This window comes from Geotrypetes seraphini, chromosome 2, assembly GCF_902459505.1.
Source record: "Geotrypetes seraphini chromosome 2, aGeoSer1.1, whole genome shotgun sequence".
Classification (NCBI taxonomy): Eukaryota; Metazoa; Chordata; class Amphibia; order Gymnophiona; family Dermophiidae; genus Geotrypetes; species Geotrypetes seraphini.
Genome location: NC_047085.1, coordinates 125,343,672 through 125,371,104, shown reverse-complemented (window position 1 = coordinate 125,371,104; position 27,433 = coordinate 125,343,672). Strand labels below are relative to the sequence as shown.

At 41.7% G+C, this 27,433-nt stretch overlaps 1 protein-coding gene across 5 annotated transcripts in view; it reads left to right on the top strand.

Annotated features, from left to right (window-relative positions):
* The window catches only part of SPIDR (scaffold protein involved in DNA repair), a 536,511-nt gene that overhangs the window by 467,793 nt on the left and 41,285 nt on the right, over positions 1-27,433 (top strand). For all 5 annotated transcript variants that reach the window (XM_033933718.1, XM_033933714.1, XM_033933716.1 and 2 more), the window contains 3 exons: positions 6,968-7,055; positions 21,634-21,777; positions 21,899-21,955. In XM_033933718.1, coding sequence (XP_033789609.1) covers positions 6,968-7,055; positions 21,634-21,777; positions 21,899-21,955 — 289 coding nt within the window. The remainder of the gene's footprint in view (positions 1-6,967; positions 7,056-21,633; positions 21,778-21,898; positions 21,956-27,433) is intronic.

Here is a 27,433-nt window from a genome sequence, read left to right as displayed (position 1 = left end):
GGGGCCAGAGCTGAAAAAAATGTACAGTGCTCCCCTTCCCTACCATGGACTTATATATATCAATCCCTGGTATCTAGGGAGTCTGGGGCAAGAGCGATCCACAGTTACTCCCACTTCTGCTGGTGCTGAGCTTAAAATGGCATCAAGAGCACCTAGTGGTAATCTTCAGTACTACCACCAAAGGCCAAACTGCTTTATAAGAGCTTGACCCCTAGTGGCAGTACCACAAGACTACAGATAGGGGTAACTGGTGCTATTTGAAGCCAGTGCCAACTAGGGCAGGAACAACTAGGAATCACTCTAGTCTCAGACTCCATAAACCACCAGAAATTGGTAGAGATAGTGCAGGAGCATTCAGCATGAGTGGGGGGAGGGTCTTCGAAGGGAGAGGGAGCATTGTTTAGTTTTGCTCAGTTCCACTTTTTTTAAGGAAACCTCTCTTAAGAGCATTGGACCACATGTTAGTGGCCTCTTAGTCCTGTGGCGTTGAGAAATGCTGCTTCTGAAGTTGAAATCACGTTGCATTATTTACTGCAGAATTTTCTAACCTAGAGCAGGGGTCTCAAAGTCCCTCCTTGAGGGCCGCAATCCAGTCGGGTTTTTAGGATTTCCCCAATGAATATGCATGAGATCTATGTGCATGCACTGCTTTCAATGCATATTCATTGGGGAAATCCTGAAAACCTGACTGGATTCGGCCCTCAAGGAGGGACTTTGAGATCCCTGGGCTACAGGTTCTTGCAGTAGGCTAAATTGTGGTAAAATGCCATATTTTATCAAGGCTTAATTACTTATTTCCTTAATGAAAGGAAGGTTGACATCAGATGGTGATCTGGAGTTAATTGCTATAGCTCCCTTGATGGACAATCCATATAGAGGAGATTTCTCCATTCTCACAAAACCTTTCATTAGGCATTACATTATAAAACAAACAAAAGCAGTTTCCCTTTTTGCTTTCTTCTTTAAGATCACCTTTTATAAAGCCACGCAGCCCAGTGCCACATGGCAAATGCTCTGATGCTCATTCAGTTCCTATGGTCATCAGAGCATTTACCGTGCCGGTCCGCAATGCCAGCTTTTGCAAAAGAGGAGGTAAATTAGAATATTTTTATTTTCATTGAATGGATTTTTCTTTCCCCATTAATGAAAGTAATATTAGTTTTCATAAAATAGCTCTACTTATAAAGAGTGCACTTTAGGTTTTGAGATAGGGCCATTCTTTAAAATGTTACACTAGTGAAAGCACCCACCCCTTACAAACACCAGTGGCGTAGCTTTTGGTGAGCACAGGTCCACCCAGTCTAGTGGCCAGTGAGGTCTCAGAGCACAACAACAGTGGCTGCTTCACTTCTGTCTCTCTCCCTCTGCCCCTGGATCCAGCACCTGACCCTCCCTTGCCTGTGGCCCAGCAATTCCCTCTCCCTGAACCATCCCCCACCATTCTGAGAACCACTGGTGGCAAAATCAATTCACATCCACAGCCTGCACAGTCTTGCAGGCTTCCCTCTGCCACATCCTACACACTCATGCCTTTCTGTTAAGATGTGATTCACTAGATATTGTCAGCATTTATGCTTAATTTGATGTTTAATTGTTTGAGTATTTAACCATTTGGATTCCATTGTTTACATCTTAGGAATCCCATTTAACCCCTAATGCAGGCGTTGTATGCTGAAACACAGCTCATGTTGGATCAGTAAAGAAGAGTCCTAGTTTGTTGAGGTTCTTTGTGCAGAGGATATATTGAATGTGGCAAAAGTAATAAATGGATTGAACCATTTGGTAGGAGTGACTACATTTATATAATGCTGAAAATTGTTTAGAAATGAAAAGTACTTTGAATACTATGACCAATTATGTTTTGCTGAATATCCTGTCCTGTGCTACTCAGCACAATTTAACTGGGCCTATGAATTTTATTTTGACTTGCATATCTGCTTTTGGCTGTGGAGTGGATTAAACAAATTTTAGAATATTTTTCTGGTACCTACTATATCAGTATATCCCTTAGCAAAAATACGTCAAACACTGGAATTGAAAATGAATTAACAATAATGCTGAAACTTGTTACTGTTGAGTTGGACTTGTTAAATACAGATCCTTTAGCTAGAGTAAGTGTTTACAATGGGCAGTTCTACAAATGAATGTAGATTTCTGAATAGTGAAAAGATCTTAGTACAGATCTGGGTTTTACAAACAAGACAGTTCATTGGGTTCAGTTCATTAGTATGCAATGGTACAGGTCAGTAACGGTTATGTAAACCTAGGGATACTTTTAAGAAACTTTTGAAGGCAGTTATTTGTCAATGTATTTATATGAACAAAAATACCGTAAGTATTTCTATGATACTTTTAAAAACTCATGAAGATTTTGTATGTTTTATAAACTGCCTAGAGTAACTTTAGGCTGTTTATACATTTTATAAAATAAATAATAAATAAATGTTTCTCTCTGAGTTTGAAGGGCATAGCCAGCTGAATTTCCAACACTTTTGACCTATACTGCACAATAAGAAAAAAAAAAAATGCTTATGCCTCATTGTATATTGCATCTCCAGCACCTTAGAAAATGAAAAGGAAATACATTACTCATTTCAGAGACAGTTGGATAATACATAGCTGGAATTTTTTTTCTTTGATGGTTTTATGGGGGAAAAAAAGACAGATGAATGAGCCTCTCATCCAGGGGAGATGATAATTGTAAAATAGCTACTGCTTATTTCTGTGCCACTATTAAATATATGCAGTGCTGTACACAAACACACAAGAGATAGATTTGCTCAATAGAGCTTACAGTCTATTCAAAACAAATAAGGCATTATGGAGTATTGGAGTAACATTAATTATTGGAATGATCCAATCCAATCCACTCTACTCTCTTATGTCCCGCTGAATCCTATAATATTGGTCCAAAGCGGTTTAGAAAAAGAGGGAAAAAATACATATAGTAAAGAAACAGAAAAGGGACGGCAGCTACATTAATACAAATTATAATGTCAAATGTATCACAAAAAGGTGAGTTCTTCAAAATAAGTCATAAGATAGTTGAGACTGTATTTGAAGTAGCAGAGCTTTCCAAATTGCCTGATAAAGAAGCCAGAAGATCTTTACAAGATGATACATTTCTAAACATAGGAAAGTCAAGCAAAAAGCGATATTTAGTTCTATTTAGAGAAAATCTATTTCTAATGGAGATTAAACTATTTACATAAAATGGTCCCAGACCATAAAGAATTTTAAACATGTGACATGCCACCTTAAATTCAATACGCAAATGAATTGGCAATCAGTGAAGAGATACCAGCATAGGAATCACATGTGAATACCATGATTGCTTAAAGATCATTCTAGCCAAGAATATTTAGCAATAGTTAAAATCTCTTATAGTTCATATTTGTTAATAGGATTAAAACAGTATGGGTATGTCATAAGTGAATAAGGGGTTAAGAGTTAAAAGCAGACTCAAACAGGTGATTTTTTTTTGGCCTGAATTTGAATAGGGCCAGTAACAGAGCATGAAACACTGACTCGGGAATTCTATTTTAGGTATATGGTGCAGCAAAATGGAAGGAGCAGAGTCTGGAATTTGATGGAGGACAAGGATACATATAACCATGACTTGCCTGATGAAGCCCTGGGGAGAAGTTGGGTAGAAAAATACTAAGGAGTTGAAAAATGAATGCATTTGTAGGTCAATAAGAGGAATTTTAACTTTATACAGAAATGGATAGGGAATCAATGAAGTGACGAGGAGAGGGATAATGTGAGTATAGCAACACTGGTAGAAGATAAGTCATGGCAGTAGAAGAGAGAGAGACTTTAGTGGAAGACTTGTGAAGAGCAAGTTGCAGTAATCTAAATGGGGAGGTGAAGAAAGTATGCATTAGGGTTTTGGTGAGTGAAGTTGTAGAGAAAGATGTGATAAGTTTTAGCTGTCTGTTGAATATGTGCAGAGAAAGAGAGGAGTCAAAGGGAGAAAAACAACAACATACACAGAAATAGAGAATGGGAGAAGAGGAGAGGTAGTTATGGGGAGGAATATAAGAAGATCAGTCTTGCCCATGTTCAGTTTCAGATGGCGGTGTGACATCCAGGCAGCAATGTCAGACAAGTAGGCTGAAACTTGGGCCTTAATTCTTGGTGAAATTTCTGATGTGGACAGGTAGATCTGGGAGTCATCAGTGTAAATATGGTACTGAAAATCACGAGAGGGGATCAGAGCACCAATGGAATAAGTATAGAGAAAGAAAGAGAAGAGGTCTCAAGACGGTGCCCAACTGATACCGACTGAGAGTGGGATAGCTGTAGAGGAGGATTTACCAGAGCACACACTAAAAGTACAATGGAAGAGATGAGAAAAAAACAAGATAGAACGTAGCCCCAAAAGCCAAATGTGGCCACCATATAAAAGGGCAGGTGGTAATAAACAGTGTCAAAATCAATAAATAAGTCAAGAAGAATGAGAATCGAGTATTTTGGATCTGATCACAAATAGGTCTCTGGAGCCTTTGGAGACAGACTCTTAGACAGGGACAATCCCTTTGGTGGTCCCAGTGTTAGAGGCTGAGCAGTTGAAGCAGCTGTACCAAAACAACCTTCCCACTTTCTCCCTTGTAAAAAAGGAAATAAACCAATTAAGTTTGGTTTCTGAAATGCCAAAAAAAAAACAGTTACAAGCAAGGAAAACAGTGGGACAGGACAAAAAGCTTTCCACCAGAGACAGTGGTATAGAATTAGAGATGTTTTATTTTAGTCCAGAAGAGCATACAGTACAGTAACAAAGACCAGACACAGCACTGTGTTTCGGTGTATCAAATTGCCTGCATCATGGGTCATCTATAGAGGGGCACCCTCTAAGAGGGAGGAAGTGCTCCTTATAGATGACCCCCTGGTGCGGGTCCAGGAAGTGTGTGGCGCAGTGGTTGGATCTACAGCCTCAGCACCCTAGGGTTGTGGGTTCAAACCCTGCGCTGCTCCTTGTGACCCTGGGCAAGTCACTTAATCCTCCATAGCCCCAGGTACGTTAGATAGATTGTGAGCCCACCGGGACAGATAGGGAAAATGCTTGAGTACCTGATTGTAAAAACCGCTTAGATAACCTTGATAGGCAGTATATAAAATCCTAATAAACTTGAAAACTTGAAGTGAAGTCAGAGGAAGAGTCGACGTTGGCGAGATCCTAACAAGAACTGAAGCAGAACGAGACTTAGGGGTGATCGTCAATGAGAACATGAAGACTGCCAATCAAGTGGAGCAAGCTTCATCCAAGGCAAGGCAAATCATAGGTTGCATACACAGGAGTTTCGTCAGCCGTAAGCCTGAAGTCATTATGCCATTGTATAGATCCATGGTGAGGCCCCACCTGGAATTCTGTGTGCAATTCTGGAGGCCGCATTACTGTAAGGATGTGCTGAGACTAGAGTCGGTCCAGAGAATGGCCACCCGGATGGTCTCGGGACTCAAGGATCTCCCGTACGAGGAACGGCTGGATAAGTTGCAGCTGTACTCACTCGAGGAACGCAGAGAGAGGGGTGACATGATTGAGACATTCAAGTATCTCACGGGCCGCATCGAGGTGGAAGAAGATATCTTCTTTTTCAAGGGTCCCATGGCAACAAGGGGGCATCCGTGGAAAATCAGGGGCGGGAAACTGCACGGGGACACCAGGAAATTCTTTTTGACTGAAAGGGTGGTTGATCGCTGGAATAGTCTTCCACTTCAGGTTATTGAGGCCAGCAGCATGCCTGATTTTAAGGCCAAATGGGATAGACACGTGGGATCTATTCACAGAGAAAGGTAGGGGAGGGTCATTGGGGTGGGCAGACAAGATGGGCCGTGGCCCTTATCTGCCGTCTATTTCTATGTTTCTATGCCAGGAAGGGGCGCGTGTGCGCAGTAGTGGGGGGCAGGGAAGGAGCAGAGGACAGAGAGGAGGACGGGTAATGGCGTCTCCACCAAGGCAGTGCCTGGGGCAGACCACCACCCCTTACTACGCCACTGCAAGGTCAAGAGGAAGAATGCTGACGCAGTGCTGCTGCCGTTTCTCACCCTGAAGACAACTTGCTCTGGCTCAAGCTCTGCCCTAAATTCCCTTGACATCAGCAGTTCTACTTTGCTAGCCCCAGAGAGTTCCTCGGAACTCTGATTCATTCCTTGATGTTGGTGCTGAGAAGGGAAGGGACTGAAGGAAGGAGGGAGAGACAGAATGTTAAGGTGATAACAACTGTAGGAGGGAAAAGGTTAGCTGCTGAGGGAAAGCGGGAAAAACTGAGGGAGGGAGAGTCAAAAGGTTAAGAAGGCGAGAGTCTGGTTGATAGAGTAATGGAGGCACTCATGACCTAAAAACACATGCATACTTTTCTAGTACATGCAAGAATCCACTTAACGAAGCATTCTGAGAACCTATTTGTGGTCCTGACCAGTCTGTTTTCAAACAATTGTGAATGTCTACTTGTAACCTGTTCTGAGCTTCTGGGAGAACGGGATAGAAATCGAAATAAATAAAATGTCTTAGATGCCTACATGCCTGACTTTTTTCATCTCTGTTTTCAACATGTTAGCGATCATCATTATCCATGTTTTCTGCAATAAATATATTTTCTGAAGTATCTCTTGCAGTTACTGTTCTTATATGTATCTACTGAGTGCTGTGCAAGTCCAATAATGCTGTAGAAATAAGCAGGAATACTAGCAGCATACATTTCACCCAAATAACATGATTTCAGACCTGCACAGATAGCTTGTTTCAAAATTGCTTTATTCTGTGTGAGATTTCAACTATGTTCTCCCATTTGAACTTTACTGTAAATTGATCAGTTTTAATTATCCTAAATGTTTTATTCCTAAACAGTTCAAGATTAAAATGTCATTGTTGCTCTTATCAAAAGTAGTATCTTATGGGTTTTGGGTTGTTTGGGGTTTTTTCTTGCTGCTGCTGTTTTAAAACAATGTTTATTATTTCTTTTAGGGCTCCTGGACTTTTTAGTCTGATAGACAGTTTGTGGCCTCCATTAGTACCTGTAAAAGTCCATGGTCAAAGCCAAAACAATGAAGAAGTAAGTAATGTGACCCACTGAGCGCTTCATTTTGACAATGAAAAAAGCTTCTTCCATTTTTAGGCTTGCACTGTGCAACTTTGTAGTGCCATAGTGTGGACACTTCAAACTTTTCTAATGTCAAGAGACCCAGTCACAGAACATCCATTAGCCCAATACATTTCTGTACTTTTGTGGGAGGATAATGTGGCGCAGTGGTTAGACCTACAACCTCAGTGCTGATTTTATGTTATGTTACAGCTTCTATACCACATTACCATAAGTTCTATGCGGTTTACAAAGGTTACATAATTAACAAGGAAAAGTTCAAGAAAACTAGTCAGTCAGATATTTGGAAAAAAGAAAAGCCTTAAGTTGCTTTCTGAATTGTTCGTAAGAATAGGATGGTAATAACAATGAGCGAAAGGTTTTATCGCAAGAAGCCGCTTGGAAGGAAATCAGGTGATCATGATACTTCTTACTTTTACAACTTTTAAGCGAGGGGAAAACAAAGAGAGCTTGTGATTTTCTGGTATACTTGTGAATTGCCATGGAAAATCTGTCAGTTAAGAACAGTGGAGCCTGGCCAAAGGAGACTATAGCATAAGCAGCCCAACTTAAAAATGATACATGCCTCTACGGGAAGCCAGTGCAACTCACGATAAAAAGGGGTCACCTGATCGTGCTTTTTCGGGCCGTATATCAGTCTTACCACAGTATTCTGGATTATTTTCAGTCTGATAATATTTTTCTTGGTGGTAGCTAAATAAATAATATTACAGTAATTCAGAAGACTTAGGGCTCCTTTTACTAAGCTGTGATAGCTTTTTTAGCGCATGCAGGATTTTAGTGCGCGCTAAACCCACGCTACGCGGCTAGAACTAATGCCAGCTCAATGCTGAATTTCCCCGCGCGCTAGACCTTAACGCCAGCATTCAGCTGGCGTTAGTTCTAGCCACGTAGCGTGGGTTTAGCGCGCACTAAAATCCTGCATGCGCTAAAAACGCTATCGCAGCTTAGTAAAAGGAGCCCTTAGTAACAATGACTGAACCAGAAGACTAAATGCATTAGTTTCAAAATATGATTTAATAGTGCGCAGCTTCCACAAAGTGTAATACCCCTTTTGAACTATGGCATCGATCTGATTTTTCATAGGTTTTGATCGAAGACCACTCCCAATATTTTGATAGAAATACTGTTTGTGTATTGAATTTGATTTAACATGATGGATGGTTCATGGGAATTCTTTTGAACAGAGGCAACAAAGAATTTAGTCTTTATCACTATTTAATTTGAGTTTAAATTCTGACATCCAGGAATCCATTAGAATCAGGACAGAGTCAGTGATATGATTAATATGAGCCAGTGTCATATTATACGGAATAATGATTGTAATGTCATCAGCATAGCTGAATAACTTTATTCCTAGGTTTCTCAATTTGAAACCCAAGGAGGAAAGATACATATTAAACAGTGTGAGTGAGAGCAGTGAGCCCTGAGGAACTCCGCAAGGATTCTTCCAGAATGAGGAGAGGACATTATTAAATTTAAAGTGGTATAGATGGGATTCTAGATCCCTGCTAGACAAATGTATTGCTGTGGAATTTTAAAAGAGTATTGTTGATAACATAAACTGTACACAGTCTTGTTTAGATAATAAAGCTCATATTGATATACTGACAAAATGTTTCTATTGCATGGCGTGATAGTCATAGTCCAAGAATCATTGTTTAAATGTCACAGTAATTTCATGGCTCTGATGGGAGACATATTGTGGGATGTTAATGTCATGTTGATTTGCTTTGTTGCAGAATTATTTTTGGAAGAAAAGATAAACTGTCTGCCTTTACTTCCAAAATTAAGGCTTGTGGGGCATGCCTATAGCTTAGACTATAATTTAGTGCTATAGCACAACAAACTATAGGGACCAATCTTTAGTGGTAGCAACAGTACTGTCTTAATTAAAATGCTGGTAGTGTTTAAATGAATATGTATATTCAGCACCCCTATTTGTATGTTCAATGGTACTAAAAATACATATTATAGCTATTGCACCATGGCTACATGTTTAGTTTAGTTATCCAGATAATAACCAGATATCCACAGATATACACAGTTTATACATTCAGCTACTGTTTTGAATATTGGTCCAATATTATATGTCAGGAAAGAAAAGGTATGACCAATCTAATATGTCCAGAGGATGCTAGGGTTATAACTGCCACACTTGGTTTCCATCTTCTTAACATTGTTTATCCCATGCTTTTTGAATTCCATTAATGCACGTCTTTATTTTTTCTCTACTACCTCTTCATTGAGGGAAATCTAGGCATCCATCAACCTTTTCATGAACTAATATTACACCGGCCAACACTCATTTTGGTGCCTTAAATGTTAGACCTGTTTCTGGGCATCCCTCCTGCGATCTTCAATATATTTGACCTCCTGATTCTAAAAATGGCACCAGTTTTCTCCTATCAGCTCTAGTTTTTGAGATATAGAACATGTGACATATACCACTCTTCATTCTTCTTGCCTATCAGAAAATCAGGATATCTTAATGTACTGTTTAAATTAATATCTTTTAAGCATGAAAGAAACATATTAAAAATTAAAAGAAAAGTGTACAACATAAAAATCTATGTATTTCATACCAAAAGCACAAGTTTATGATATAAACTTTCCAGTCATTTGACACACAATAAACACCTTGTATAAGACTTCCGAGAGTGGGATCTGCCAGGAGAATACTGCATAAGATTCCAACAATAGTCTGCCATCATGACTGCATCCCATCTTCCTTGGAATCTGGCTTCCGTTGTTTTTATGTCTTGGTGAAATCTTTCATCTTGCTTTTGGCTTAAGTCTCCAAGGTTGTCTGGAATGCGATCTAAGTGACTGTGCAGATAATGGACTTTAACACTCATGTTACAGTCAAGCCTGTTGAAATGACAGAGCATATCCTCTACTAATTGTGTGTAGTTGTCTGCCTTCTTGTTGCCAAGAAAGTTTTTCACAACAAGAACAAATGAAGACCAGGCATGTGATTCAATTTTATTCATTGATGCTATGAAATGTGGGTCACTTATAAGTTGTCTGATCTGTGTACCATCAAAAATTCCTGCCTTCAGTTTTTTCATGGTAAGTCAAGGTAACATATGTGCTATGGGAGTAATAATTTAAAAAAAAAACCAAAATGTCTAAAAAGTGTGGGGCCTAAGGAGGGGCCTAAGGCTCCCTGGCCTATTCTGATTGGCCCAGGCGCCTTAGGCCCCACCTGTGGGCGGGCCTTTGGGATGGCTGGGCCAATCCGGCCTCATTCTGCCGGTGGCTGCCTGCCAGACAGGCGGGTTTGGACACCCATCTGTCCGGCCAACTGCAAAACAGGTACGGGGAAGGGGGTGGGGGGGTCATGGGGATCGGCCGGGGGGTCACGGGTTGGCTGGGGGGGGGCGGATGTTGGGGGGGAGGGGGGTTCGTCGAGGACAGGAGGGCCTGGGATCCCTCCTGCCCGTAATTTAGTGGGGGGTGGGGGTAGAGAGTCACCTCTACGAGGACAGGAGGGCCTGGGATCCCTCCTGCCCGTAATTTAGTGGGGGGTGGGGGTAGGGAGGAGTGTGTGGCGCAGTGGTTGGATCTACAGCCTCAGCACCCTGGGGTTGTGGGTTCAAACCCCGCGCTGCTCCTTGTGACCCTGGGCAAGTCACTTAATCCTCCATAGCCCCAGGTACGTTAGATAGATTGTGAGCCCACCGGGACAGATAGGGAAAATGCTTGAGTATCTGATTGTAAAAACCGCTTAGATAACCTTGATAGGCGGTATATAAAATCCTAATAAACTTGAAACCTGGGCCAGGAGGGCTTGGGCTCCCTCCTAGCCTGAACGAGTCGGGGGTGCCGCGGTTGGCCGGGGGCAAGAGGGCTTGGACTCCCTCTTGCCCCGATCGAGTCGGGGGGGGTCGCAGCTACCGCAGGGCAAGAGGGCTTGGGCTCCCTCTTGCCCCGATGTTGTCGGGGGGGGGGGGGTAGTTGGTGGTTTGACATGGCAGGAGGGCTTGGGCACCCTCCTGCCTGGATCGTTGTGGGGGGGGATTTCTGTAACCGGTGTTGTTTTTGACAGACACCGGTTACAGAATCCAGCTTTTAGGCGAAGGACTGGCTCCTCCTTCGCCTAAAAGCCCTTCTGTTGGACGTTTGGGGCTTAGGCGTTATTTTGTTTCATTATGGCTAAAAAGTGTAGACGTGGTGTGGGTGTACTTTTAGACGTAGTGGAGATTGGGCGTTTAGGCAGAAGAAGGCCATAATCAAAACATGGACATTTGTTTTGGTTATGGACACTTTCCCTGCTAGGGACTTAGGCCAAAAGGGGACTTTTTTTGATTATGCCCCTCCACGTATTCAGTGCACGAACCATCTTTATTCAAAGCCTTTACAAATTGTTTCATCAGGCCCAGCTTTATATGTAGTGGTAGCAGTATGATTCTATCTCGTGCTACCAAAGGTTCATTGATTATATTTTGTCCTCCAACCACCATATATTCCTTCGGAGGCAAATTTTTTTTGCCCAATGTTCATGTTTGGCTCTTTTAAATAGCAGTAAAAAAATTAATAAATTCTACCATATCTAAGAAACTAGAGCTGATGCGGTCTATCAAACACAATTTTCTGAATCAGCACCTCAAATAATCCCAGGAACAGGTCAAAAGCCCAAGACACCATGAATTTTTTTTAATTGGCCTGTGTTATTATTATTACAGTTTCTCTGAGGACAAGCAGGGCATTGTATCTCACACATGGGTGACATCATCTGACAGAGTTCTGGAATGAACGCTGCCCAGCATTCAAGGAAATATTCAAAGCCTTTGGTGGCACTGTACCAAGCATTGCAGGCACCTTCTCACCCAGCGTTTGTGTGCACGACCCAGCAGTCTTGTTTTATCCACAGAGCAGAGCAGTCATATTAGTTGGCTCGCCTCTGTGCTTACTTTTTTATTTTTGTGGTGTCTTCCAACGATATGTGGGACTTTTCATTTTTTTCTTCCTTTCGTCATTATTTACTTCCTTATATTTCTTAATTATTTTCAACCTATTTAGTTTTATTTTTTATTTTTTTGTGTGACTCCCTTGGAACTCTGAGCCCTGAGCATCCAGTCAGTACTCTCCCCTATTTTTACCTTAAAATTAAATCATTTGATTTTGTTTTGGTTGTTTTTGCACCGTTGTCCCTTAAAAAACCCACTGGTTTCAAGAAGTGTACTAGGTGCAGTAAAACCAATTCTGTGAATGACACACTGACACAGTTGGTGATAGCCATGCCGAGGACCTTACCACAGAGCCCCTAACTGTCATCTTTGTTCTAAAATGCAGAAGAAGGCACTTAAAAGTAGGGAGGTCCAGCACAAGAAACTTATTGTCACTTCTAAGTCCAATCCATCAACTACAGAATTGGAGGCGGCGGTCCCTCTGACTGGCAGAAATGCATTGGACACTGGGGGCATATCAGCATTGAAAAGAGTCTCCCCCTGCCTTGACATTGAGCTTTTGTATCGGAAAGTCGACACTTGGATGATCTAAAAGACAGGTCGTCCAAGTGCCAATAATCAAAACCTCTTTTATGACGTATCCAGGGACATTTTAGTCCTCTGAATCCTGCTATGCACCCAGAGCTGAAAAGGGCGTTTTGTGGTTGGGGCTGGATGTGGGCCAACCGAGACTTCGTCATCCTGCAGGGATAATCGAAGGTTTGATGAGTCTGCCTAAGCGAAACTTATATGCTATCAGTTAGATGATGTAAAAAGATATCAAAAGTGACCAAATAACCACTGGAGAGACAAAATAAAGACCCCCATGTTCATTGACTCCGTTGCACCCCCACAAAGTTCAGAATAAAAACATACATACCTGCCTCCAGAACATCAGCACCTGGTATAGGAAAGCCTAGAAGAGCTGCACAGAGATGACTTAATTAGTAGTAGTTCTTTTTGTTAAGTAGTAGTGAACCATAGAGAGGAGGGCCCAGGCCCATAAGCCACTGTAACCACTACATTCATGGTGTAAAATGTGAGCCCACAAAAACTCCCCAAAACCCTGCTGTACTACCATATAGGTGCCACCTGCAGTCATAAGGGTTATTGGGGTTGTAGACAGGTGAGTATAGTGGGTTTTGGAGGTGTTTTGAGGGGCTCACCATAATCTATAAGGAAGTTCTGGTGAGATGTTTGTGGCACCCTTTTTGTGAAGTTCACAGCAGTGCCCTGTAAGGTGCTCCACTGCTCTGTTGACATGTCTGGGTGGCCAGTCCATCACAATACTGGCCCCTCCCACATGCAAAAGGTCTTGTTCTGAGCATTTGAGACTTGGATTAATTTTTGGTCGAGAATGTAGTATTAAGATAGACATAGTGGTGGTCTGGACGATCAAATACCTGGACGTACAGATAGACAATTTTCGAAAAACGGAATAGTTCAGACATACTTTTCGAGAATAGACATTTTACTGGTGCTGACTTTGGGCGACTAGCACCCTATTTCCAAATCGGACTTGTACATTTCTTTTGATTATGGCCCTCCATGTCAATGCCTCACCTTTATCCACATGTTTATTCACAACTTCAAAGAAATGAAGCAAATTGGTGAGGCAAAACTTCCCTTGACTGAACCCATACTGATTCTGTCCCATTAAACCATGTTTGTCAATGTGTTCCATAATTTTATTCTTTATAATAGTTTACACTATTTTGCCTCGCACTGAAGTCAGGCTTGCTGGTCCTTAATTTCTCAGATCACTCCTGAACCATTTAAAAAAATCAGCATTACATTGTCCACTCTTCAGTCTTCAGATGCTATGGATGAACAACAGAGCAGCAATTTTATGTTTCAGTTCTTTCAAACCTAAACAAAAATGGGAGCTGGTTACATGAAAAACTGGGAAAGGTGGAAACCAAAAAACAGTATACCATAAACAATCCAATTGCCACTCTAATTTTCTTTGTTAGAATGCTAAAAGTGCTCAGAAAAAGTTGGCGTCCAAAATGGAGTCACGCCCCAAAATAGCAAATCTCTCCTTTTTCAATCATAGCTCTTTGTTAACAAGGAATGCTGTATTTTCTTAATCAAATCATGCCCAAAAAACATATCAACTTATCTGTGTGAAGTATAGCCATTTCTTAACGCGTTCTGACACATTTCACAAAAAGCTTCTTCAGAAAATCCAAAAGACTGAGCTTCTCACTACACTGGTCTCACTCTACGCTTTCCCAAGGTCACAAGGAACAGCACAGGGTTTTGAATCCACAGGTTCAGGGATCATATAGTTTATGCAGCAACTTCTCTTTGTGGTTTAATATACATTGATAAAACTAAGAGAGAAACTTAATAAATGTATTATAGAACAGAAGAGTGCTATCAAAAGGGAATCAGTTGAGAAACCTATGATTGCACGCATGCTAGAAAAAGGACATAAGTTTGAATAATTAAGATTCATTGCATTAAAAGCTGTAAGATTATTTTGGAGAGGAGGAGACAGAGACAAAAACACTTCTCCAGATAGAGCAACATTTTATTTTCAGATTTGATACTACGGCACCAATGGAACTAAATTTAGAGTCTGATCTAACTGTCCTATATAATAAAAGCCTAAGCGCACATGCGCACTTAGGATTTCGTGTTCCCTGCCGCTGTGGTGTGTGATCCGTGGCCGCCAACCCGGCGGCAGGGAACATTGTGGCCACTCCCCTCCTCCCGCCCTCACTCACCATGGAAGCCAGGCAAGCTCTCTCCCTGCCCGCATCCTCGGCAGAGAACACACCTCCCGCCCTAACTCGCCGCTGCTGCTGATCCTCCTCTAAAGAGCAGCCTGCGATGGTGGCCGGCTTTAGTGAACCTCGCAGGCCGCTCTCCAACCTCGGTAGCACGTTCCCTCTGATGCAGAAGGGAAGGGGGAGGGGCCAAACGGAGTAGGCCAGATCGCGTTAAGAGAAGGGAGGGGCCGAACGGAGCAGGACAGCTCACGGTAAGAGAAGGGAATGGGGGGTAGGGGAAAATGATGCTACTGCTTCAGCAGGGACCTGGAGGGGAAGGGAAATACAGCTGCTGCTTCTGCAAAGGAAAGTGGGGGGGGAGAAAAGGGAATGGGGGGGAAATGCTGCTACTACTTCACAGGGATCTGGAGGGGAAGGGAAATATCATTGCTGCTTCTGAAAAGGAAAGTGGGGGGGGAGAGAAGGGAATGGGGGGTGGGGGAAAATGCTGCTACTACTTCACAGGGACCTGGAGGAGAAGGGAAATACCGCTGCTGCTTCTGCAAAGGAAAGTGGGAGGGGGGGAGAGACAGAAAGAAATACAGACAGACAAAGGAGGCCAGGGAGAGAGACAGACAGAAATAAAGACAGACAGGGGACCAGAGAGACAGACAGAAAAAAAGACAGACAGACAAAGGGTGCCAGGGAGAGAGAGAGAAAAATAGCAGGAGGGAGAGAGACAGAAAGGAAGAAAGAGACAGGAGCAAGGAGAGAGACATAAAGAAAGAAAGACAGACAGGCATATATTCTAGCACCCGTTAATGTAACGGGCTTAAACACTAGTTCTCTTATAATCAGTTTCCTTTTAATGCATTATTTATCATGGCAGTTTCAGATGGGATTCACAGCTTATGCTTATTGTTGTATATTGCTGTTTAGTGTTTTTAAATGGCTTATTTATTTATCTCTGCATAAATTATGATATCTAGTGGAAATTTTCTACAAGTATGTTTGCTCATGCCCAGAGTGATTATATTCATTGAAAGTATAGGGTTTGTAATTATGAATTTGAAAATGAGTGTTTTAATTTTTGGAAATCACATTTTAGAATGTTTAGGGTTACCAGATGTCCAGGAAAACCCGAACATGTCCTCTTGTTTTAGAGAACTATCCAGGTGCCTGGACAGTCTTTCTAAAACCCGGCAGTTTGTCTGGGTTTTGAAAAGCCCCGAGCTCTAGCCACATCTAGAGGGCATTTGAGCATGCTCAGACGATGTCGCACACGTATTCGAATGCTTGGAGGCCCTCCAGACATGACCCAGAGGTCGAGAAAGAAGAGGTGAGATTTTGTGGGGGCGGAGTTAGGGCAGAACAAGGCAGGGATGGGGGTAGAAAGGGGCGGGGTCAAGCATCCAGGATTTTGCATCACTAAATATGGTAACCCTAAGAATGTTAGATATGATTTTACATATACACACTATTGTTTTAACTTGTTTTTATTGTTATGTTGGCCATTAATTTTATATTACCACAAATGTTGAAACAGCACTCCATGGTTCTGAAGATCCAATCCAATCCTTAGTCTTGTATACCAGGTCATTCCCAAAAGGGACTCTATCTGGTTCATAAAATTAACCCACGAGGGCAAAGGGAAACATTAATTGGACAGAAAGATCATCTAATACAATCCCTTATTTGTCAGTTAAAAAATTTCTTAAACAAATACATCTTCAAAGTTTTTCTAAAAAAAGTCAAAGAAGAGAAGAGTCTAATTTATGAGGTGTCACTGGAACATGTACCTCCTGCCTTAAAAACAGAGCTTTCCTATATTAAATATAGGAGATTGCTTAAAATATATCTTTTTAAAAATTTATTTTAGAAATTTGGAATGAGGAAATATATTTGGCTGTATTCAAATAGGGACTTCTGGTATTCTGTTAATTTTATTCAATTTTTTATTGTTAGCTGGTTTTATATTGTAATTCAGTGAAACTGTGAGTCCTCTTTTTAAAAAAAAACAACTTTGATTTTAATTTGCAATATGCCTGTTTGGCAATGTAGCAGAATATAAGTAAAAAAAAAAATATGAGTAGCCATATTGGGTCAGACCAATGGTCCAGCTAGCCTAGGATCCAGTGGCTAATACAGGTCACAAGTACCTGGTAAAAACCTCAAATAGCAACATTCCATACTACTGATCCCAGGGCAAACATTGGCTTCCATCTTGTCTGTCTCAATAGCAGACTATGGTCTTTTCCTCCAGGAACTTGTTCAAACCTTTTTTAAATCCAGCTATGTTATTGTTAACCATTGTTCACATCTTCTGGCAGTGCATTCCAGAGTGAAAAAAATTTCCTCCTATTGGTTTTAAAAGTAGTTCCCTGTAATTTAATTGAGTATCCCCTAGTCTTTGTAATTTTTGATGAAGTAAGAAATCAATTAACGGGAGGGTTACGTGATGGCAGCAACTTGAGCAGACGCCTCGAGGCTTGGCTCTGTTCTTGCCCTCCAAGAAGCATTGCTATTACCTTACTTTTTTGAGAGGAGCGTTGATAACTTTACACACCCGATGTAAGCTGAAAGTAGGAGAATCTGATTGTTGTGCTTTAAAAGCTGCCAGAAGTCCGGTAACGGCGGAGCATGCTGGTTAAGTCAACGCGGCCATGTCACATTAAAGTGTGTTGAATGGAACTCTGTTTTGCTTATGCAACATTAGTATGGTGGTGGGGGCGGAGCCAGGGTCCAGTGGGATGTCATTAGGAGGAGTAGGTGGAGGGGTGCAAGGAGGTGGTTATGAGGGTGTTGATATGTCTGGGTTGCTGAGTGAAGGAATGTTTGGTGAGTGGATGTGGGGGTGTTGCTTCTCGGGGTATGGATGTATTGGATGTGGAAAAGAACGGGGGTAAGAGGCCTGGAAGGACATGGGGAGTGAAGCTTGGGGTAAGAGGACTCCAGGTATATATTCTTTGGGAGTGTTTCCAGGATTGTTGCAATGTGCTTATCTTTTGCAAGTAATGTACAGTGCCTCGGGTCAGCTGGGAGGCCGATAGCAGGATTCTTCTTGTATAACATGCAGAAGCCTGAAATGTGATAGTATTGATGGGTAGTTTAAAATGCAGATGCAGATCCAAAATCTTGACTTACTGTAAATATTTGAAAATTGATATTGTTCTTGCAGGAAACCCACCCAAGTGCAGTGGAGCATCTTAAGCTGTGAAAAGAGCTAGCGTTTGTGTCTTATAATAGACAGTGAGGGGTAGCAATTTTAATTCATTAAAAGCACCTCTCATTTGCACATAAAATCATAGCAGACTGCGAGAGGGAGTTTATTATTTGGTTAGGGGAGCTTGTAGATAAGCAGGTAGCCCTGTGTTTTATATATGCCTCGACTGTTTATTCCCACAAATTGTTTCCCTCATGTAGCACCTTTACAAGATTATCAATTAATAGTGGGAGGCGATTTTAATATTACAGTGGGTCCACTGATAGATTATAAGCCCCCCAAATCAAGATCTAGAGGGGGAGAGAGTGGGGGGGGGGTCAATTTTTTGGTAAAACATCTAGGACTAGTGGACATCTAGCACACCCTTCACCCAGATAACATTGATTTCACTTTTTATTCCCATATTCACAAACTATATACATATCTGGATTATTTTTTTTACTTGCTGTCTAAAGTACACAGTACCACCATTGAAGATAGTGTAGTCTTGGATCACCACATGGTATGGTTTCAATGGGCAGTTATGTCCAAAGTGAATGTCAAGAGGAGGCGAATGAATCCCACATTATATCTTAACGAGGAATTCGGGGAATACCTTGCACAACAGTAGGATCTCTATGTCAAGGAAAATAATCCCAAGAATGTCCATGAGGTAACATACTGGGAGGCCAGTAAAGCTGTTCTACAAGGAGAAATTATATAATACATGGCCTGTAAGCTGAGAGAGATGAACAAAAAGCTGGTTGGATTAGGGAGGCAGTTGCAGGTGACCAGGGGACCAATGCTGGGTAAGACTAAGGAGAAATGTAAGCAACAGTACTTCAATTTGTAGAAACAAGTAAATGAGGTGCTTACCAACAGAGCAAGGGGGGATATTTGTATGAGCTTGTTATATGCTGCTACTACTACTATTTATTATTTATATAATGCTGAAAGGCGTACGCAGCGCTGTACATTTTAGCATACAATAGACAGTCCCTGCTCAGAAGAGCTTACAATCTAATTTAGACAGGACATTTCAGGGTTGGGGAGGTTATAGTGCAGGGCTGCCCAATTCCGGTCCTCGAGATCTGGCAGGCCAGGTTTTCAGGATATCCACAATGAACATGCATGAGAGATATTTACATACCAAGAAGGTAGTGCAGGCAAATCTCTCTCATGCATATTCATTGTGGATAACCTGAATACCTGGTCTCGAGGACCAGAATTGGGCAGCCCTGTTATAGTGAGTATAGGTATCTGACAGCAGAGAGGGGGATTTGAAAGCAGTTTCAAAAAAGTGGGCCTTTAGCTTGGATTTGAACAGGCAATCATTGCTGGTTTGGATGCGGAGAAAGCTTTTGATAAGACTCTGTGGGAGTGCCTGTTTTGGGTCTTGACTTAGTTTGGTATCATGCCAGCAGAGAGATATTTTCATATCTTCAAATGAGGAGTTACTGCAGAAGGTAAAGATCTGGCGAGGGTGCTACCCTATTTTTTTCTCCATTAGATCAAGCATTTTTGATCACTGCTCCCTCTACCAATAAACCCTCTGTATGATACAGAGTGGGCAGGGATCATTGCTGTGGTATGCACTGTCCAAATTTGGCACTTGAGTGGGGGAGAATTCTCTCAGAGAATATGTCAGAAAAAGATCTCTCTGAAAGTTTTTATAAAATGACTAAATACACTCCAAATGTAGGGCTTCAGGAAATACATCTAAAATTGTTACATATGATATACAATATAGGAGATATATATGACTCGCAGTAAGGGAGAAGCAAATCAGCTTATGGAAAGAAAGGGACCTTGGTCCACCAGTTCTTAGAATTCATGGCTCTTCAGGACCTATGGAACAGGGTAACTCAAAAGATGAAATGTATTCTGGAGAGATTGTTGGATTGGTCCTACAGGACTTTGCTGTTAGGACTAGAAGACTGCTAGAGATGGAGCCTAACATAATAACTCAGACAGTCTGTCCTGTGCAAGATAAAAGGGACAGAGTTTGGAATTAGCAGTGGAGGAAAAGGGTACCGATAGGAAGGACTTGCCCTACAAATAGAGTTCACGGGGGGGGGAGACATAGGGGGAGATAAATGAAAAGAGATTTTGAGAGTCTGCAAAGTGAATGCACTTATAGGTCAGTAAGAGGAGTTTGAATTGTATTCAGAAATAGATTGGGAGCCAGTGAAGTGATTTGAGGAGAGGGGTAATGTGAATATGACAGCTGTCACGGAATATGTCATGCAAGCTGCAGCAGAATTTTGCACAGATTGGAGGGGAGAGAGATGGTTGAGTAGAAGACCTGAGAGAAGCAAGTTGCACTAATCTAAGTGAGAAGTGATAATGGTTTTGGTAGTGTGCTCAGAAAGGAGAGGTCAGATTTTGGCAATATTATAGAGGAAGAAGCGGCAGGTCTTCTTTACTGGACATTGTATGCTTAGCAGTCTCTTGGTCCTCCTCACTTCATACCTTCACCTCTCACTTTGGTACGGTTTAGTCCTCAATCAAAGAAGATTTATTGAGTCCAGCAATATTGACTGACCTGTTTGTGCAGTATAAACAACTCACGCATCATCACTTGTTGAGTGAGACACTCTTGAAAAATGGACAAATTCTCTAGCAAGCTAAGTGACTCCGAACTTGGAAATCACTCTCTTGTGTGCCTGTTTATAATAATAATAATAAAAATAATAACTTTATTTTTGTATACCGCCATACCCCGAAGAGTTCTAGGCGGTTCACATTATTTAGACAGAGATTACAAGTGGTTACATATCAAATTGATCATGGAGTAGTTTGACAGAGATTACGAGTGGTTACACAAATTGATCATAGAGTAGCAGACAGCAAGGAGAGAGTATTTACAAGTGATTACATATCAAAATGGTCATAGAGTTGCGAACAGCAAGGAGAGAAGTAGTGGGAAGAGGAGGGAGAACAGGGGGGGCGAGGATCAGAAGGGGGTGACAGAAGAAAGCAAAACTGCTTACTGGTATCTAGGATTAATCAAGAACACAGTCCTTTACACTTCCCTGAGAGTTGCATTACATCTTGAGCTATGGATCTAATGGAGAAGACTTAGAAGAATGGTGTGCAAGAGAAAGACCACATATATTCTAAACTTTACGAGAGATCTCTGTGCACTGCAAGAGCTATTAGGAACCCAAATAAGTTGGATGGATGCACTTAAATGGATTTACAGCCTTCTAAAATTATGCACATAAATTCATCATGCACTTTTAATCTGGCTAGTTACTCCAGGTGTTCCTGAGGGACTTGGGGAACCTGTTAGATATTGATGCAAGTATACAAGTAATCTTATGCCATCATGAGATGCATGTGTATTTGAATGCATAACAACCCAAGGTTTGAACACAATTTATGTGGGTACCTTTCATTCGAATATCAAGTTATTTTACTACTACTAAGAAGTACACAATTAACTTTGCAGTTAGATATACTCCTAAAAATATATCCCTTAAATAATTTGTAAATATCAGTAAGCAGGTTTTCTCCAGAATATTTGCATTTATATTTAATGGACGGTATGGTTCACATCATACACACAAGCCACTATTTTACTCAGGAATAATATCCACTGATCCTATATGAATAAATTGTATCCTTTAATGCATTTTAAATTATTTTTCTAACAGCTAAAGGTGACTCTCCCTCTTCCCAGCTTCTGCTACCTACTTGCTGCTCATTCTGATCAAGGCCAAGTAGAAGTGATGGAGGCAGCACAGTTATCTGACCTCTATTTACCTCCTGTGATTCACCACCTCAGGGAGATCCTTCAGGTAGCTCTTTCTCTGCCAAGTAGCCTCTCATCTGTATTTAATACTATCTTCTGTTTTGAAATGTATTTATTGCATATGGAATCTTGTAGGTTTTAAAAAAAATTATTTGGTTGCATTTCAGGTTGTTGACTTAAGTCTTCGCTGCAGCTTTTGTGCAACTGTTTTATATCAAAAACAGGTAACAGTTTCTCCTTTTATTTTATCTCCAGTATGTTCTGACATGGTGATTGCATTTGCCTTTCTAAGTCAGGTTAAATGAGGGTAATAAGATTGTTCTGCATTTGGAAAATTGTTTGAGCAAAGGTGCAGCATAAGATTTCAAAAGATATAATTATACACTTCTCCCTCCTTATGCGGGCTGAACATAGCCATGAATACTGAAAAACCGCAAATAACTTTCTGCATGTTATTCGTGGGTTTTCAGTAAAATAGACCTGAAAAAGATAATAAACCGTGAATAACTCGACCTGCAATTTGCTCTGTACAACGCCAGGAGCAGCGATTTCCTTCAGGAACCACCAGGAGCAGCGATTTCCAATGTGAAACGCTGGGTTCAGTGATGAAAATTAGGGGGTGGAGTCAGCAGCTGAAAAATCGTGAATAAGCGAATCTGCAGATACAGAAACCGCGGATACATAGAAAGAAGTGTATTAAATTCCTTTATTCCCAAGATCCCAGGAGCTGATATTCAGCCACAGGATAACTCTTTATTCCAGTACAATAGATGTGTCATTCTAGACAAGCAAGTTATCTCCCCATGGCCGCAAAGGAATTTCCCTATCTGCAGAAGGAATCCACTCCAAATTTTTTTTTCCTACTGTGAGCTCTACTGCCACCTGCAATTTTTCCCTTATGCATGCGAGCCAGAAGGAGTGTTTCTGTTCTGCTCTCTCCTTTTATTATTTTTTTTTGGGTGTTTTTGACCTTTATTCTGTGTTTTCTGTGCTCAGAGCTTTCATGATTATGGTACTCCTTCCGAGGCCATTTCTTGAGCCTACATTGTCTGTTGGAAACAGTTTCCTGTTTCTGTTCAGGCGCATTCGACCAGAAGTGTGGCCCCGTCGTGGGTCGAGGCTTAAGTGGTCTCTACAGATGAGATTTGCAGAGCGGCGACTTGGTCCATGCTACACACTTTTGAAAAGTTTTACAGGGTGGACATTGCAGCACAAGAGAACTCTGCCTTTGTTCCTCCGTTTTATGGCCCGGCACAGTCAGCCTGTCCTAAATTCCTGGGACTTCTTTTCTACGTTCCATTTATCTAGAATGACACACCTATTGTACTGGAAAAAGAGATTATATCCTTACCTTGATAATATCTTTTACAGTAGGTAGGTGTGTCATTCTACACTCCTGTCCTTCCTTCCCGTGCCTGCCTACTATCTCATTCATTTAATGCTTCTCCAAGTTGGTCTTGGATGCCAGTCAGCCCATTGGGTCTTGTAGAATACTATATATTTATTTCTACAATTTTCTATACTGTTCTCTCAGGGGAGTTCAAGATGGTTTACATGAATTTATTCAGGTACTCAAGCATTTTTCCCTATCAGTCCCAGTGGGCTCACAATCTATCTAATGTACCTGGGCAGTGGGGTAGCAAGTGGCCTGGACAATGTAGACCTGATCCCACAATCACAGGGTGCTGAGGCTATAGTTATAATCTCTGTACACTTCCCCCTCCCCATTCGCGGTTTCGGCAATCGCGATTTCACATATTTGCGATTTTTGGGGGAGGAGGAAAAAAAGAAAAAAAACCCACAGTTTAGCCTTCCCCCGGCGTCCCGGCCTTACCTAGTGGTCTAGCGGGCTTTCGGGGCAGGAGTGATCTTCCTACACTCCTGCCCGATGCAGATCACCTTTAGGAAATAGCTGTAGGGAGTTCCTGTTGTAGTCTCGAGAGACTACGGGAACTCATGGCAGCTATTTCCTATTGGCGATCTGCACGGGGCAGGAGTGTAGGAAGATCGCTCCTGCCCCGAAAGCCCGCTAGACCACCAGGTAAGGCCGGGATGCCAGGAGGGAGGTGGGGGTGGGTCAGAGCCGGACCAGAAGATATTTGCGGTATTTCACCATTCGCGGTCCGGCTCTGCCCCTATCCCCTGCGAATCTGGAGGGAGAAGTGTACCACATTCTCAGACATTGTATGGTATAAAAAAGCAAGGCAACTATTGTCTGATAGAGATGGTAAACATAGTTAACAAAGTATAGTGATAACATAAAATGACAAAACATGGTATGGTGAGACATACAATGGTGAGCGTAGAATGGCACAACATATCATGGCAGGCATAGTATATACATAAATATAATTATTACAGATTTGTATTTTTGAATGTCTCATGTAAGCATCTTCTGGTGGCCTTTTGAATAAAGTTTAAATAATTAGAAAAGAGAAATATATCATGTGTGTTTGGTGTTAGCATTGCCTGTAAAATAATTGAATCCTGATTCTCTGTTCTGTTCTTTGGAGGCAGAATATGGGAAGGCACAAGCAAATGTCTTGTGATCATGTTTACTTGTGTGTTCATCACCCTCACCAATATTCATTCCCCTTTATAAAGCACTGATGTCACTGGCATATGATACCTGTAAGCTGTAGCACAGTAGTTTTGTTTTGCCTTTTTTATTTTTAAAACAGTGGCCTAGTACGAAACTACCTATATGTAGAATAGCTCCTTAAAAAGAGTTGCAAACAGAATTAGTAAGAGGGGGAGTATGGATAAAGTGGTGGTGTCTATTTTATTTTTTATTTTTTTAAATAAATGTTCCGCTGGACTGCCTTGCACTAGTGAGGGACCACATCCCAGGATTTACAAAATCAATTTGATGCTGTTTCTGAGCCTTATGATTTGCTAGTCTTTTGGTAAAACTTGATCCTGGAGGAAGCACATTTGTGTGGTAGCCAATATTTAAGAAAAGCTGAACGCTTGATTTAGTTGCATCAGCTGTAAAGGGCTACAGTTAGGAAAATTTTCTGCCAAACATACGCTGGCTTTTACAAAGCTGCAGTAGAGGTTTCTACCACAGGCTGCTGAGGTAAATGCTCCAACACTCATAGAATTCTTATGAGTGTCGGAGTATTTGTCTCGCTGGCCTGCGATAGAAAGCTCTAATGCAGCTTTGTAAAAGGAGCCCATATGCTTCAGAGTTCTGCATCAAAAACTGAGGCTTCTAAATGTAGACTTGCTCTTTGTTTTCTTACATTAAGGAATGTAAGTTAGGCTTCTAGCATGAAAATTCATCACTATTCACCTAACTTATTTCCACCACCCTGTCCCTGTCTCTGTCACCACCCACATTTTAAACAGGTGCTTATCAGGGGAGATTTTCATTTAAGATGATCTAGGACAGGGATACCCAAAAGGTCGATTGCAAAGGCAATACGAGTTGATTGCGGAGCCATGATAGACTCGCGTTGCCTTTGCGTTCTGTTCTTCCTGCTTCCCCGATGCCCCATTCGCTGCCTGGCTGGCCCAGAACTTCCTCATTGACGACGAGAGGGAAGGCTTGTGGGCCCAGCGCTTGTACACGCCTGGCCTGGCATCGTGAAAGCAGGGAGAAAACGGCAGCGGTGGTTTAGTGTAGGAAGGGAGAGAGAAAGAAAGACAGAAAAAAAAAGAAAGGGGGGCAGAGAGAGAAAGAAAAAAATGGGGAGGGAGCAAGGAGAGAGGAAGAAAAAGTTGGACTCATAGAGGGACAGAGAGAGATGTTGGTTGGGGAATGGAATGAGGTCTGGAGGAGAGGAGGCAGAAAGAAGGGAAGAAATATTGGATGCACAGTTAGAAGGAAGTACAACCAGAGACTCATGAAATCACTAGACAACAAAGGTAGGAAAAATGATTTTATTTTCAATTTAGTGATCAAAATGTGTCCGTTTTGAGTTTCGGGAGCAGCATGGGGCATTCAGTGCAGCTCCCTGCACTAAAAACCGCTATCACGGTCTAGTAAAAGGGGAGGGGGTATATTTGTCTATTTTTCTATAGTTGCTACTGAGGTGACATTGCATATTTTAAAGTCATCTGCCTTAACCTCTTTGAAAAAAACTCCAAATTTTCTCTGCATACAGTGTGCTTTGTGGGGTTTTTTTTTAATTTTATTTTTGGTAGATCATTTTGACTTGGTCATTTTAAAAGTAGCTCGCAAGCCAAAAAAGTGTGGGCACCCCTGATCTAGGACCTACTTTCTTAAAGGGATATTATAAGTGACAACAATATAGAAGATATTTAAAAAGCATAGATAAAATTACCTCCTTCACTTTATTAAGATTTATTTCTGCACTCTCTCTTGCATTCTAGACAGATCACAGTGTAGCATACACATTTCAGTATTTTTATTTATTTATTTTAGATTTATTAACCGCCTCTTTTATGAAGAGATTCACCCATGTAGGTAACAAAAATCTCATGCACGAATACAGGATGTCCGGGGTGGTACTTGGAGAGACCTCCCAGGAAAGAGACTTGGGAGTTCTGATCAACAAGTCAATGAAGCCGTCCATGCAATATGTGGCGGCAGCAGCGAAAAGGGCGAACAGAATGCTAGGAATGATAAAGAAGGGGATCATGACCAGATCGGAGAAGGTTAAGGTTATCATGCCGCTGTACCAGGCTATGGTGCGCCCTCACCTGGAGTACTGCATCCAGCACTGATCGCCATACATGAAGAAGGACACGGTACTACTCGAAAGGGTCCAGAGAAGAGGGACTAAGATAGTTAAGGGGCTGGAGGAGTTGCCGTACAGCAAAAAATTAGAGAAACTGGGCCTCTTCTCCCTCGAACAGAAGAGATTGAGAGAGGAAATGATTGAAAGATTCAAGGTACTGAAGGGAATAGACTTAGTAGATAAGGACAGGTTGTTCACCCTCTCCAAAGTAGGGAGAATGAGAGGGCACTCTCTAAAATTGAAAGCGGATAGATTCTGTACAAACCTAAGGAAGTTCTTCTTCACCCAGAGAGTAGTAGAAAACTGGAACGCTCTTCTGAAGTCTGTCTTATGGGAGAACACCCTCCAGGGATTCAAGACAAAGTTAGACAAGTTCCTGCTGAACTGGAACGTACACAGGTAGGGCTAGTCTCAGTTAGGGTGTTGGTCTTTGACCAGAGGGCCACCGCGTGAGCAGAATGCTGGGCACAATGGACCACTGGTCTGACCCAGCAGCGGCAATTCTTATGTTCTTAATGTACAGACTTTACACTATGCATTGAGTCATTGTGACGTCGTTAACGTATATAATGTGACCACAGGCAGTAGATATAAAATGGCCAACACTGATGTTTTGTCAACGTTCTGTCATTGAAGTTCTTGTTAAAGAGGAAATCCCCGCTGCAGAAATTCTCCAGACTTCAGTGTGCATATGGAGGTGTGTGCATAGGCGCTAGCAATGTTAGGAGATGGGTGAAACATTTCAAAGATGGAAACACGAGCATCCAAAGTCAGCCTCGTAGCAGTCGCCCTCACACTGCCTACACTGAACTTAGCAAGGAAAGGGTCGATGACATCATTAAAGAAAACAGACATGTTACTGTGAATGAAATTGCAGAAAAACTTGGAATAGGACACAGTGCAGTGCAGGAAATGATTGAAAGCTTAGGCTTTCAAAAAATTTGTGCCCGCTTGGTCCTACATTTGTTGACCGAAAACCACAAAGTTCAGAGAAAA